General features: G+C 32.0%; 1 protein-coding gene across 2 annotated transcripts in view; it reads right to left on the bottom strand.

The window, feature by feature from the left end:
- Window positions 1-2,199: 2,199 nt before the first annotated feature.
- The window catches only part of LOC106478636 (sorting nexin-27-like), a 98,492-nt gene continuing 86,373 nt past the window's right edge, over window positions 2,200-14,318 (bottom strand). Inside the window, exons 13-14 of one of the 2 annotated variants that reach the window (XM_022382262.1) lie at window positions 13,740-13,807; window positions 2,200-5,220 (exon numbers count right to left, since the gene is read on the bottom strand). In XM_022382262.1, the coding sequence (XP_022237970.1) occupies window positions 13,773-13,807 (35 nt within the window). In that variant the 3' untranslated portion in view covers window positions 2,200-5,220; window positions 13,740-13,772. The remainder of the gene's footprint in view (window positions 5,221-13,739; window positions 13,808-14,318) is intronic. The other variant, XM_013939192.2, reaches the window with a different exon arrangement.

Below are 14,318 nucleotides of genomic sequence, written 5' to 3'. Positions count from 1 at the left end.
TTAAGTAAAGACTTGTGTCGTTAAAGTTTCGTCGGAAACGAAGTTACGGAAAAATCAATTAACAAACGGAGACGTAACAGAATTATAGGGTGAGGAAATATACGTAAAATAATGCCCAGGTCAAATTATTAAAATAAAATTACCGCTTATGTAAAATGCAAAACAAATGATAGACTGGGTTAAAAAATCATGAGGTTTAGGACAAAAGCTTGCGACATTTAAAAGTGTGCACTCACGCTTTATGAATTAGCTTTTTATTTAATTGCGGTAGTTTAGTCGTTAGAGGCCTCGACTTGCAATCTGCAAGATCGAAACCCTGCGCCAAACATACTTGCTCATTCAGCTGTGGTGGCGTTATAATGTGACAGTCAATCCCAGTAGTTATTGGTGAAAGAGCATCGCAAATGTTGATTTTTGCTGCCTACTTTATGGTCGGCAGTTAAAATTTAAGGCCGTCGGCATATAGCCTTAGTAGTTTTGTCGTAAATACAAATAAATAGATAAAATCTTTAACTGCGACTTCTAAGTCTGTTTTGCTTCTATCTTAAATTTTGAAATTTGAGGGAGAGATCTGACGCCTAATGCTCTCTTTATGGCTTCGGATTGTATTTCAGCGTAAATTACCAATATTTTTTGTTTTTTCCTTTAGATTTTTCGTGCAAAGCTTCACAAAGGTTATAATTTGAAAATGAAAGACCAAAAAGAAAGGCAACAACACCAACCGCCAACTTTTGTCTGACCGACCCAAAGTGTAGAGAGCGATGTTTTCTTTTTTGAGGCTGAAGTAATATTAGTGTTCATCTGTTAATCAGAATGGTGAGATTCTGAATTTTAGTTCTTTCTGGGAGTTCGCATTAACTTCAAACTCATGAGTAATTTGGTCACGAGTTCGAATCACAGCTGGTGTTGGAAAGTGTGGTTCTACCAACATAGATAATCCCAGTGCTCAGAAAAGAAAAGTGCAACCACTGCTTTTCCTTTGACAGATACATGCAATTCAGTTACTAAGAGTTTACACGTGACTTAACTTGTTGTTGTTCCACGATAACGATACGCTAGTGATTCCTATTTCTACAGTCTGAAAGGTGTACTTACTGTATACGTTTAATTACAAATAGGTAAATAATAGCATACACATTATTTTGTCTACAAGTTCTTTAATAATTGTTTCTTTACAATTTTTACAGACATTTTTCACATAGTCAAAGAAAAAAATCATTCAAATTAAAGTGATTTTGCGATTGAACATTATAACACACACAGACAACTGAGCATTAGCTTCATGAAGACATTGATGGATATGTATACTAATTCCTTCTAATGATACAATTTTTACCATTACACCTGATTAAGGAAAAACGATTAGCAATCAGAATAATTAAATAAAACAATTCTGGAGCATTATTTTACAAACCATTTATGCTGACTCCCAGTGGTATACAATAATAACAGTATAGATAGGGGTTAATAGGTGTATTATACGTGGCTCAATATTTACTCATTAATATTGTATCAAAGTTAACACAACCTTATTGTAACTGAGTGAATTATTTCAGAATCTAACTAATCACATTAATATTTCTGATGTTCTGATATAATATATGGAAATCTCTGATATCTGTGTGGTTTTAGTTATTATGGAGCTAGCTTGAAAAACATAGAATCCTTAGAAATTGTGTACCATAAAATTAATTTACAAAACAAAATTTTGTATATGTCAGTCTGATGAAATCTGCTTAAGATTATTATTATGCTAAAATATTTCATTTTGTACAATGTTTTTTTTTTTTAAAATAATAAGCTGTTTTATTATAACTTTTAATTGGTTGCTTGCCACCTCTCCAAAGCTCATGAAATTGAAAATCAAAAATTATTGAACAGTCAATTTGATAAAACATACAACTACACTAGCACAAGGTAAACTGAAATATCTTCATGTAACCACTGATCCTATGTACATATAAAATACAAGAAAGATATTTTCCGAATATCTCATTGTGCTAGTGGAATGAACACAGAAATCTGTGTTCACAACTCCCAAACGGTCTTCCAAAAAGGAGTAATAAAAATCTACAATATTAGAGGGATAAATACACAAGTTCCCCAACTTTCACAATAACTCTCATCAATGTTAATATTAACCCCTTTCCAGACTAGGACTTGAAGCATTTGGCAGGAGCCACAGTGATCCAATATTGATTAAGAAACATACAAGAAATCTTTATTCAAACTAACATTTTCATTGCAATGTTACATGTCAATGAGAGTTTTACAACTGTGCACCAACTACCAACTTACATTATCTGAAGTTTTGTTTTGTGTAATGACTTAAAACAGGTTTGATCTCTAATTTATTCAGAGGTATTTACAGAAATATCTTTGACAAAGGAAATGAAAGTAGAGAAATTACTATGTGTATTTTGCATATTTTACAAATATGCAAAATATTTTTGCAATGTTTCTTTACTATATACATTTTTGCAATGTTTCATTTGTGTGTTAAAGTGGTTAAACAAAACTAAGTGTTGCTCAAAACAACCTACAGACTTAAGCTGAGATTGCCAACAACTTTTTGGTTTCAGATAAACATTTCTCTTAAAACAACAGTGTGGAACAACATTACAACAAGTGTCAGAGCCAGAAATCAAAGTATAAATACTTAATATACCTAAAGTTCTAAATATAAGATACTCCTTTTAACTATTTTAATGAGTTTACAATTTTTCAGTTGACAGGATAAACTTCTGATATATCTTGTAAACTTACTAGATTAAACTGGAGTGAGTCTATTTCAAAAGCTTTGCTATATGATGATTTAAAATGTCACCAACTGTAAAGCTATAAAAGCATTAAAAAAAATAAAAGTACCTCAAATGAACTTCTAATTTAAGAGTTTTCAGTATTTAAGACTTAAGTGAAAGTAATCTCTCTAAAATAGTATCTTTTTTAAATGCCCAGTTAACCTTACATTTGTAATAGTGAAAGTATCAAACATTTTAAGGAACTAATAAAACAAAAGAAGGGGAATATTTCTCTAATGTAAAAATGTTACAGCATATGTGAGCTTTAATGTACCAATTAAAATTTCTATGTGTGGGAAAAAAGTACGATAAACAGATAATAACACAATTTATTTACATAAACTATGATGACTGTTAAAACTGACAGCTGAAAATACAGCAAACAAAAATATTCTATGTTTTTCTTTCTTTAGAGTAAAATTTCTTGAAAATTAGTTTTGTCAACAGTATATATATATATTTAATGAAACAGAAGCACTTATTAAGCAACTAAAGTACATTTTATAATGATCGAATTTCCACAAAAAATAAATCAGTTTTAACTGGAGGGTACTGTTTAATACACTTGTTTTCACTACTTGTCTGTTTAGGCAAAATTAACAGAGTTCAAAAAGAAAGCATGTATAGGGATGTTTTGTATCTGTTTATTACTCTTGATGCACTCTGACACAAAAATGTTAGTTTTGAAAATGTTAGGTGACAAACATTTGTGAATTAAAATTTCTTAAGATTTAAATACATAAAATAATAACAACAATAACATACTATAGAATCAGTATCTAACTGATGTTTCACAAACAATATGAATCATTGACAAATGAAATATGCAAGGGATTTGATTAAACACAAATAGCTCTTTTCACGATTTATTTTGAGGTCCCTTGTTCATAAATCCATAATAACATAGTCACTGATAGAACTAATTTCCTAAATATTTTTCTACAAACAATTAAAAGCAGCAAAATTCAGCTTTGCAAGGATATATATATATATATATATACATACACACACATACAAATTATAAATATTCAATATTATAGTTACCCAAAAATTAAGTTAACTTGAATATTATTTTCAATTTGTTTTACCATTTTCAATAAACTAACTTCTTATTTGGTTAAAACACAATGTGTAGTAATTATAGCACTAAATTTATATTTATTGTTCAGTCTCAAATAAAAAATATGTTAAATACATGTTAGTATCTTTTTTTTAGCCTTGGAAATATTTCAGGCACTTTAAGATTTACAATAAAACACACACACATACACAGACACAAACATACACTCACACAAAATCTTTCTTCCATATTTATTATTTGATAATGTTTCTTTTTCTAAGGCCTAACTAAATTGCAATAGTAAAACATATAAGCATTATGAACATAAACATAGAAATTTGAAAACCAAATGTTTTTATTAACAATATTTTCCAAGTACTTGACTTTTTCTGTAAATTATTCATAGTATGCTTTAAAAAATCCCATTAAAGCAGTTTATACAAAAAAGTTTGTAAATTAAATGTTCCATTTTTAGTATTATGCTGAGAAATGCAGTTTTTAACAAAACTGTATATGAGTACTAATATGAAGACACTAACATTGTACAATAAAATTAGCTATAATCTGATAAATTATCACATAAACACTAATATCTTGATTATACAACAACTAAAATGTCTGAAACCCAGGAAATCCTTGTCCTTTTAACAATAAAGATAATTTTTAATAAATCCAATGTCTTATTAATGACACAATTAGTTTTGGTTTTATTACATTATTATCTTCAAAAATTAATAGTCATTATATATTTCACTGCTAAAGACTATCCTTTCTTTAAGGGTTACCATTAAATGATTTCTCTGCTATAACAGTAATCTTATTGACTATCAAAAATATCTGAAGGGAAAAAAATAATTTCTGGGAAAGAACTCACCATTATTTGAAATGTTTTCTACTTGAACTTCTGACATATTTCAGAAAAAAATTATTTTGCATAACTTTCTATGAAAACTTTAATGGAATCATTTGAACAACATACCATGCTTTACTAAGTAATGTCTGTGATGTCTGCTTTTTTTTTTTTGCTTATTTAGATTTAAGGACCTATTTACTTTTTCCTAAGCCTGCCATTCATATAAGTAAAACATAATATGAAGCAAGCAAAAAGAGCATTAGTTTGACAATTTGCATTTGTGTAAACCAATAAATTGGGAATTATCCATCAGTGAATGTGAATGGACTTTACTAACTCTACAACTGTAAATGGATCTCTGACAGCAATGGCACAAAGGTTCAACAGCTCATCATGCCAGGTTTATCTACATGAGGAATGCTTCAGTTTTATTTTATAAACTTCTGAGCTTTTCTTCATCTCAGTTGTAATTATGTTACACATTTGGTTTCTCTGTTATTCACAACCTGTAAGAATAAATTACCAAAAAAGTCACATATAAATGAGGTAGTTTAATAAATTAAACTTCTAAGTAATACAATTTATTTGTAGAAATATGTATGTATAAGCGTGTTCATAATTTACAAAACTTGATCATCAGCAATCAGAATTAAGTCAGCTTTGGGGTCCATTAATATGAAATAATCTTGATTCCGAACACATTTATTGTACACAAATTAAAACATAACTCATCATTAGAGTTGTTATAATAGCATCTCTTGCTTGATTGGTATGTATACTTATCTTAACTTTTTATGTCCAGAACTGAATTACATGTGGTATTTGGATAAGTTTATCCAAATTTATAAAACTTTAAATTTTCAGAAGTTTGATACAAAAAACGAATAAAAATCAAACTACAATGAAACATGAGATTTCTTAAGCATACAGTGTGACTCAGAGGTCCATTGAAAAGCAAATAAATTAGAAATAAGAAGTATAGGAAAATAATTGTTAATGGTATAGAATGAGGTGCTCTTGGCCTATCCTGTGACTACAGAGGTCATTCAGGACTCTTTCAAGCTTATGTCCTTTGGAAATTTTATGAATATACATCACACACACAAATTGTTAATGGCAAAGGTGTACATAATAGCACATGGAACATTTTAAACCAAAATATTACAAAAATACAGTTATAGCCATAAATGCATATGAAGTGGTGCCACAGAAGATAGAAATCCAACAAAACAACATGTTGTTATACAAATTTAGGTTGGATGTGTATGACCATAATTTTGCATATGCAGGTCATTGTATCTTTGAAGAGTCCAAAAGGTTAAGTAGTAGTAAAAGCCCCAACATAAGGCAGCATATAAGCATTGTACTATAACTGCTTTCAAATCATCTAAATAATGGCACAATAATCAGTTGAAGAACAGTTTAACATTGTCTTACTGTATAGAAAATGTCTGGACTGCTGTTATATTGTATGTCAGATGATGTTCATAAACATTATCTTTCACATTAGATGACAGGAAATGTGTCTGTATAATACAGGCAGAACAAGGACAGGATTAAAATATAAACAGTGAAGCTACTTTATTGGTATTTGACACATCTGGGTAGCAATTTGAACATGGCTATTGATCTTATGTCAATAATCAGAAATTTTTGAGAATAGTGTCTGAAAAAAGTAATGGGTTGAGAGAAAGTTTTGTTAGATTTCCCATTTTAAAGGGAAACTTCAGATTCTTGATGAAAAAGTCTTCCTTTATTCTTAACTTTTGAGTATGTGTGTTTTGTTATAGCAAAGCCACATCAGGCTATCTGGAGTGTCCACTAAGGGGAATCAACCCCCTGATTTTAGCATTGTCCACAGTGGGACCTTAACTTTTGAGTATGTGTGTTTTGTTATAGCAAAGCCACATCAGGCTATCTGCAGTGTCCACTAAGGGGAATCAACCCCCTGATTTTAGCATTGTCCACAGTGGGACCTTAATTTTTGAAGGATGAAGCATTAGTTTAATAGTTATTGAGCATTACAAAAACATATGTGCTGGATTTGTTGAAGACAGTTTTGATAATATCCTGCCACTATATTGAACAGTGGTTAGTAGTCTTGATTTCCACTTCTTTATATTAAAATTCCCTTTTATTCACAAAAAAAGAAAAAGAAAAAAAAGAAGAGGGGATTTAAAAAGTAAATGATTAAATAATATGTATATATAACAAAATATACAAAAAAAGCAGTATGTCACTGTTATCTGGCTGTTTCCTTGTGGTTGATGGTTTAAAATTAGGGACAGTGTCACCTTACCTGGACCTCACACTGACAAAAGTTCTATGACAGGATTCCATAATTGGGGGGAAAAGTGCCTATGATTTGTACAGTACTACAAGTTGTTACTGAGTAACCATAAACATAGCTAGCTACTTCATGTGTATTAAATATAAAATGTAATAATGCCTTAGTAATAGGGTTTCCAACCTTCCATAAATTTATACACAATCAGAAGAAACAGTCACATTTTAACTAGTTTGTAAACCCATAAAGAATAACAAATGTTTATGATTTCAGTAAAAAAATTCCACTTGTTTGTCTGTATACAAGTAAAAAAATCCAACAAAACTGTAAGGTTGGCAATCGTGCATAGTAATCTCATAGCTGTGACAAATGTTGCCATACCAGCAATACTTCATGTCCCCAACACCATATATTTTTATACTTTATAAGATGTTTTGCATAAAGTTAAGCTTTCTAACTGTAGCAAAAGAAAAACATTACATGTAGCACAACTACTAAAAACAAACTACATTCGACCCCCACATTACGGAAGGGATGTGTTCTTAAAAAAAGTTTCCATAGCGTAAAATTCCATAACTCAAACTTATTTTCCCATTCATCCCCATGTTATAAGTGTAGATGCATTCTTACAAAACCTTTTTTGATTCACAAAAGTATTAAAGACAGACATATGGAAGTATGAAAACATTTTTAAACACATATTAAATGTAACTGAGATAATTTAATAGTTTTACTCAGCAAAAATAATAGTAGGTACACAAAAATAATTAACTTTTACTCGGGGAGGGAGATGGTCATGATCATCATCTTGATGTGGTGTAGGCTCAGTTCTTTTGACGAAGAATGCATCGAGAATTATTTGCTGTTTCTGCTGCATCTTCTCCTTGTAGCAGTGCATGACATCATGCAGTCCTCTTGTAGCTTTTAGACTGCGTTCACGGCTGGGATTACTAGCACTAAGGATTTGCACCACTTCCACGAGGGGACAAAGGATTGGGATAAGTGGTTGGTAGTCAACTGAAGTTGCATTGGTGGTGTTTCAATAATGTCCTCCTCTTCTGCAGCACACCCTTGTTCCAACAGTTATCAGATCCTCATTCAACATATCTTCTCCACGAAACTTTAATAACTCAACCACATAATTTTTGACGATATCTTCAAAACCAGCCTGTCTTGCAAGTGCCACAATATCTTGGTGAACTTTCCCAGCACTTTCTGCTTGGGGGAACCACGTAAAGTCTTTGGTACAGTATGGCCATATGTTGACTCCTTCACTTTATCCCATGACTTGGTGATGTTGTTTATTGCATCCATAATGTTATATTTCTTCCAGAAATCACAAACTGTAGGCTTATTCTCTCCATCAGTTGTTTCAGAATTCTATGTAGTAATATGTCTTGAAATTGGAGATAACACCTTGATCTGTTGGCTGAAGCAATGCAGTTGTGTTGTAAGGGATGTACTCAACTCTTACATTATCAGAAAGACCATTCAAGTTCACCAGGTAGCTTGTTGCATTGTCTAAGATGAGCAATATTTTGTTGGTAATATTACATTTCTCACAGTAATTTCCAACAGCAGGACAGAAGAAATTGATGAACCAGTCTTGAAAAATACTTATATTCATCCAAGCCTTCTTATTTGAGTGCCAAATCAATGGTAAATTAGGCTTGGCATATCCATTTAGAGCCCTTGGAGTTTTGAAACTGTACACTAGTATAAGCTTTAATTAAAAATCTCCAGCAGCATTGCCACCCAAAAGTAGAGTTAGATGATCTTTCAAAGCCCTGAACCTTGATACAGACTTATTTTCCCTAGAAATAAATGTATGTTCTATCTGGCATGCATTTCCAGAACAGCCCAGTATCACCCACATTGAAGACTTTTTCTGGACTGTAACCCCTTCATCAATAATTTTCTTGAGTTCACTAGGGTATCTTCGTGCAGGTATCAGCACTGGCAGCTTCACCACTTAGTTTTATGTTATGCAAGTTAAAGTGCTTCCTGAACCTATCAAACCATCCTGTACTTACCAGAAATAGTTTTTCTGCAGAACTACACTACCATTTTGTTCAGTCACCAAATCATCATACAAGCTTTTTACCTTAGCTTGTATAACCATTGTGTTTAATGGCACATTACATTTGATCTGGTCCTCAATCCAGACACTCAGGAGTCTTTCCATATTAAGCATCACTTCATCTCTATAAAAATACAATGTATGAGCACTTAGAGGTGTAACTACTTAGCACTTGCCTTGATTTTTTCTTTATTATCATGTATTGCTCTCACTGTAGAGGTAGCAAGCCCTAAAGTTTTAGCAATAGAGCTAAGTTTCTCTTTGTCATCAAACATCCTCAAAACATCAAGTTTCACATTCAAAGTAATTCATTTCCATGCTCTCTTGGGTGTACTACTTGCACTTAATGGCCTATTTCCAGACATTATGAATAAGGGTGCAGTCTTGAAGAGTGATAACTCTAGTTTTGAATTTCACACTTTATATTTTGGTTTTGTTTTCTACATTTTTTCATCATTGTTATAGAGTGCTGAATTTATCATCCACAAACACTGGATGTAATTGATAGTATTACACTTGTATACGTTTTAGATATAAATAAGATATTTTAAGATAAAAATGTTGCTTTTTCTGTACATTACATGGTTAAACTTTTTATGATATTCATGTATTGGTATTTTAATATTTCTTAGTTGATTCGTTATCCTTTTTAAAACTAGCATACCATTTCTTCTTATTAAAACTTTTTGAAGTAAAGTTTGAACTTTTAAAGTATCACAGGTAGTTTTTGTTTAATACATATAATTCTGAATACCTTGTTTACTCTCATGATACGACTCTTTTAAATGTTGGACTAGCCTGCCGGGCAACTAGGCAAAAGCTTGGTGTGCCCCCTAGAACTCATGCAGTGGTTTCCCCACAAATTTTATAGTTACCACTTAAACCAATGTTCACAAATTAAAACCAGTGTAATTTATTTATCTTGAATGGCCAATTTAATGTAGAACACTATAATAAACAGTGAATACATTTAGACCTACAATTTACAGGCAATACTTATACCCCTTCTTGTAAGCCTTGCCCAGGTAAATATAAATCACACATTCATAGCCTCTTGAAGGAAGTTCTTTAAACAGCTAATCATGTCACATTCTGTACACCACTAGTGTATTTTTAGAATTTTGTTTATGGAATAGAAAAGGATTCTCTGTAACATTGTAAGTATAGGTCTAGATACTTGTTTAGATCTGTCCATGAATGATTGAACATGACTGCAAGCTGCATAGGCATACATACAAGTTACAGCATCGTACTTCTCTCTTGACTATCACCTCATAGTTTTAAGTTTTGTATACAAATCTGAGAATAATCATGAAATGACTGCACACATTATACAAGTCCTGGGCCTGTTGTTTAAAGTTGACAACAGTCTGTAGACTTCATACATTTAAATAATAAATAATGTCAGAAAGAGGAGATATGTCAATGGATACCAAAAGTGCAAATATTCTAAAATGAAAAAGTTGCAAGAGTCTGCAAAGGTCACTAGAAATACTGAATCAGTATTTGCCAATCAAAGTTTCCAGTTTAATAATAACGAACAATCCTTAGGAAGTGGATCTGCGAGTAAAAGACAATACAAAAGTTTAATTTCGCTTATATATAAATATTAATCTGATTACATTAATACTGCCATACCCATAATAATATTAAAATTGTTAGCTACGATTGCTACAAGAATCAGTATTGTTGTATAATAGCACAATTTATGCACTGTTATAAACTAAACTATTATATTAAAATTAATGGGCTTGTTCTGCCTGGCAATTTTGCTGGAGAATTTCCCTGGTAAATCTCACCAGCAATAACAGGACTGAATAGCACATCTCGTTTTGTATTTCAGCTGCAAAATTATTAGATTATCAATAGTTTGCATATAGATAATTTTTCACACAAATTGGCCAGTAGAATGCTTAACAGATTCTCATAAAATACACAATGTATAATATAGGGTTTGCAGTTGATCAGTCATAACATTTGAAATTTTGAAACCATCTCATGAGGAATTAAATAAGTGCAAAACAGTCTCATCTCCATATAATTTATTTTTTAAATATCAATATTTAATATATGTTCATGTATTAGGTACAATAATATATATATATTCTTAATTAAAATATCATCATGATAAATGTTATTTAGACATTTATAAAATAAATTAATTTCTGTGTTGCACACACATTTGATCTATAGTTTTAAAACATTTCAGCTCCTCAAGACAAATGGCATGAGGAGCTGATAACCAGTATATCTGGTCAATAAAGACACTGTCATGGTGTACTGTACGTACATGGCAAATTTTGCCTAACGTTGCCATAGTTTGCTAAATACAATAAGCTGGATTACTGTCATAATAATAACATCATTATATGATAATGCCACAAATTTGTTTTTTGTAAGACACAACGACATTATCACATTTATTCATTTATTTGATAGACAGAACTATAAAATCACTTCTCACATTAAACGTTTCAAAGTAATCAATAGGTTACACAAACAACTGCACATGAAGGAACTCTTGAAACATGACCTGTTCATTCATGCAAAAATGATGATGATGTTACAGCAACAGCTGCACACACATGGAAACCCCATACAGCAGCGAGAAATAAGACACAGAGACAGGTGTAGGTAACTCTCATGAAAGTGATATCTATAAACCATCAAGTCACAATATGCACAGCAAATGTTTTTCCCAACACTCAGTTCAAACAGATGAAAATACTCCATTTAACCCAAAAGTGTATTACTGAAAAAAGTTGATGTTAAAAAATTAAGAGACAATGACTCTTTTTTTCAAATCAGCAACAGAAGCCTTTCTACACTATTTACCTATACTATTCAAGCAGTAATACCAGGTTTTTATTTATGCTTGGATGCAGTGACTGGTGCCATGTTCATCAACATGTTGGGGAGCATGAAGAATCTAAAACCGTGAAGTACATGTGATGAATATGAAAGGTGGAAACATTTTGTACTATGTACATGACATGCATTCTAATAAACAAAAGGTTGAAATTACTGAGAATCACAAAATTGTTGATAGAATTTTTGCTGTTATAAAAGTTATTGAAAAGCTTAATATTCAGTCTAGAGGACACTGAGGTGAAGCTACACGAGCTGGGAAAAGATGAAATATTGATGGCGTTTTCTTGGAAATCATAAAACTTGCAATCAGTACGGCATGTCACTCTCAAAGCATTTAAAGAATGTAACTACTAACTCCAGAAAATGCAAAAAGTCTAGAAATACAGGAAGTGCTTTAGTTACTTTCATCAGTAAAACAACAGTTGACAAGCTGCTTGTTATAATGAAGAATATGATCAAGCATGCTTTGGCAAATGAAGTTAGAAATACTGGTATGTTCTCACTACAGAGTGATTCCACAAAAGTATCACTACAACTAACTAGTGCACTGTGGTAATTCGGTATGTGCTTGGAAGGAAAGTAGTTGAAAAGGTGCTAGCTCTCGTTCCCTCCCACAGCCACAGTGGTAGTGGACAAGGATTGTCTGATCTAGTGAAATCTGTATTTGGAGATTACAAAATTAATATCAACAAGTGTAGCAAACAGCACATATGGAGCAGCAGCTTGCCACGGGCAGTACAGTGGCTTTCAGGCAAAGTTCTCTCCTGCTGTAGATACAAATGTCCACATGTGGTTCTATGTACTCAATTTAGCTTTGATAGACTTGACAAAGGTAGGTGTTGTAGCAAAATCATTACTCAATCTGTTGCAAAAAGTTGCAGATTTCTTCAAAGTTCCTACAAGGGAATGGATGACTGAAAAAATGAAATTGAAATAAAGTTAGGGGCAGACAAATTGAAGATAGTGAAACATGTTGGTCAGGAAAATCAAATGGATTATCAACTATGTTTGGGATATTTACAGACCACTCCAAATCTGATCAAGTGTCTGGTTATAATGCAGCATTCAAAGTCACATGATACTGCCATGAAAACAGTGGCTAGAAGGCTTTCTGAGGTATGATACAATTTTGACCACTCACACATTCATGTACATTTTTCATCATATCACACCTGTATTTGAATACCTTCAAACAAGTGGACAAAAGTGTACAGTTCAACTGAGAGCACTGAGGGAAGACATGTATTGTAGCTGAAGCAGACGAATTTGTTAGACAAACAAATGTAATTTTGTGGAACATTGACTGCCAGGTCTGTTAAATGTTGAGGAATGTGATGAAGTCAAGATGTCAGCTCAATTGGCTGTCCGAAGGAAGAGAAAGCAAAATTTAACATGCTATTTGATCAAGCAATAGGAAGTCTGACGAAATGATTTGCTGAACATGGTCAGATGTATGCTGACATGCAGTGTTCTGATCCAAAGAAAAAGGGCTTGACTGCCAGATCACTGAATAAGATAGGTCAGCTCATGCCATACCTATATCTTGCAAAACTAAGATCTGAACTGGAAAATTTTGCAAGAGTATGTCTGAAGCTAAATTAAAATTTAGAAGACCAGTATACTGCCTTGGAAGATGTGTTGGCTAAAGAAGGTGATACTTCTGAAACTGACCAGACTAGAACACGAGTACATTACTTTGGCCAAAACTTTCCAGTAAATGGTGTTTAATGTGTGCTTTTCAGTTGCTTGAAACTACATGCTACATTTAAAAGCATATGACAACTTACATAAAGTGTATCACTTTCTTCTGATTCTTTCCATCACTCAAGTTTACTAGGAAAGATGCTTCTTGAAGCTAAAGATAATAAAAACAAAACTGAGAAGACTGTTAACATCTGAGCATCTTGAAGCCTTCATGCTAGTAAGTATTGAAACCAGCAATCAAGTTGAGATACCAAACAGTAAAATCATCTGAAAAATTCAAATGGCAGCTTTCAGATTTCATAAACTGTTAATGCACATAAATAATGGGCACTTATATGTATTATTTTATGTAAGTGTCATGCACATTTAGAATGGGAACATACTGATATATAAAGTTTACATATATTTTCATTTTTATGCACAGCAGATCTCTGTGAGGAACTATACTTTTACACAAGTTTCATATACCACTGACCATGCTAATATAAGTGTTTACTATTTTAAATTAAGAGTTAAGGGCTGTCTTTGATATAAATGCAAAATTCTTCTGGCAAGAGTTATATATATACCGTATTTTTCGGAATACAAGATACACCCTTATTTTGAAGACAAAGTTTTGGGGAAAAAAAAGCTACAGTCGCATTTGAAAGATTTTTTATTGA

This window comes from Limulus polyphemus, unplaced genomic scaffold (assembly GCF_000517525.1).
Source record: "Limulus polyphemus unplaced genomic scaffold, Limulus_polyphemus-2.1.2 Scaffold235, whole genome shotgun sequence".
Taxonomy (NCBI): domain Eukaryota; kingdom Metazoa; phylum Arthropoda; class Merostomata; order Xiphosura; family Limulidae; genus Limulus; species Limulus polyphemus.
This window is presented reverse-complemented; position numbering and strand designations above follow the sequence as displayed.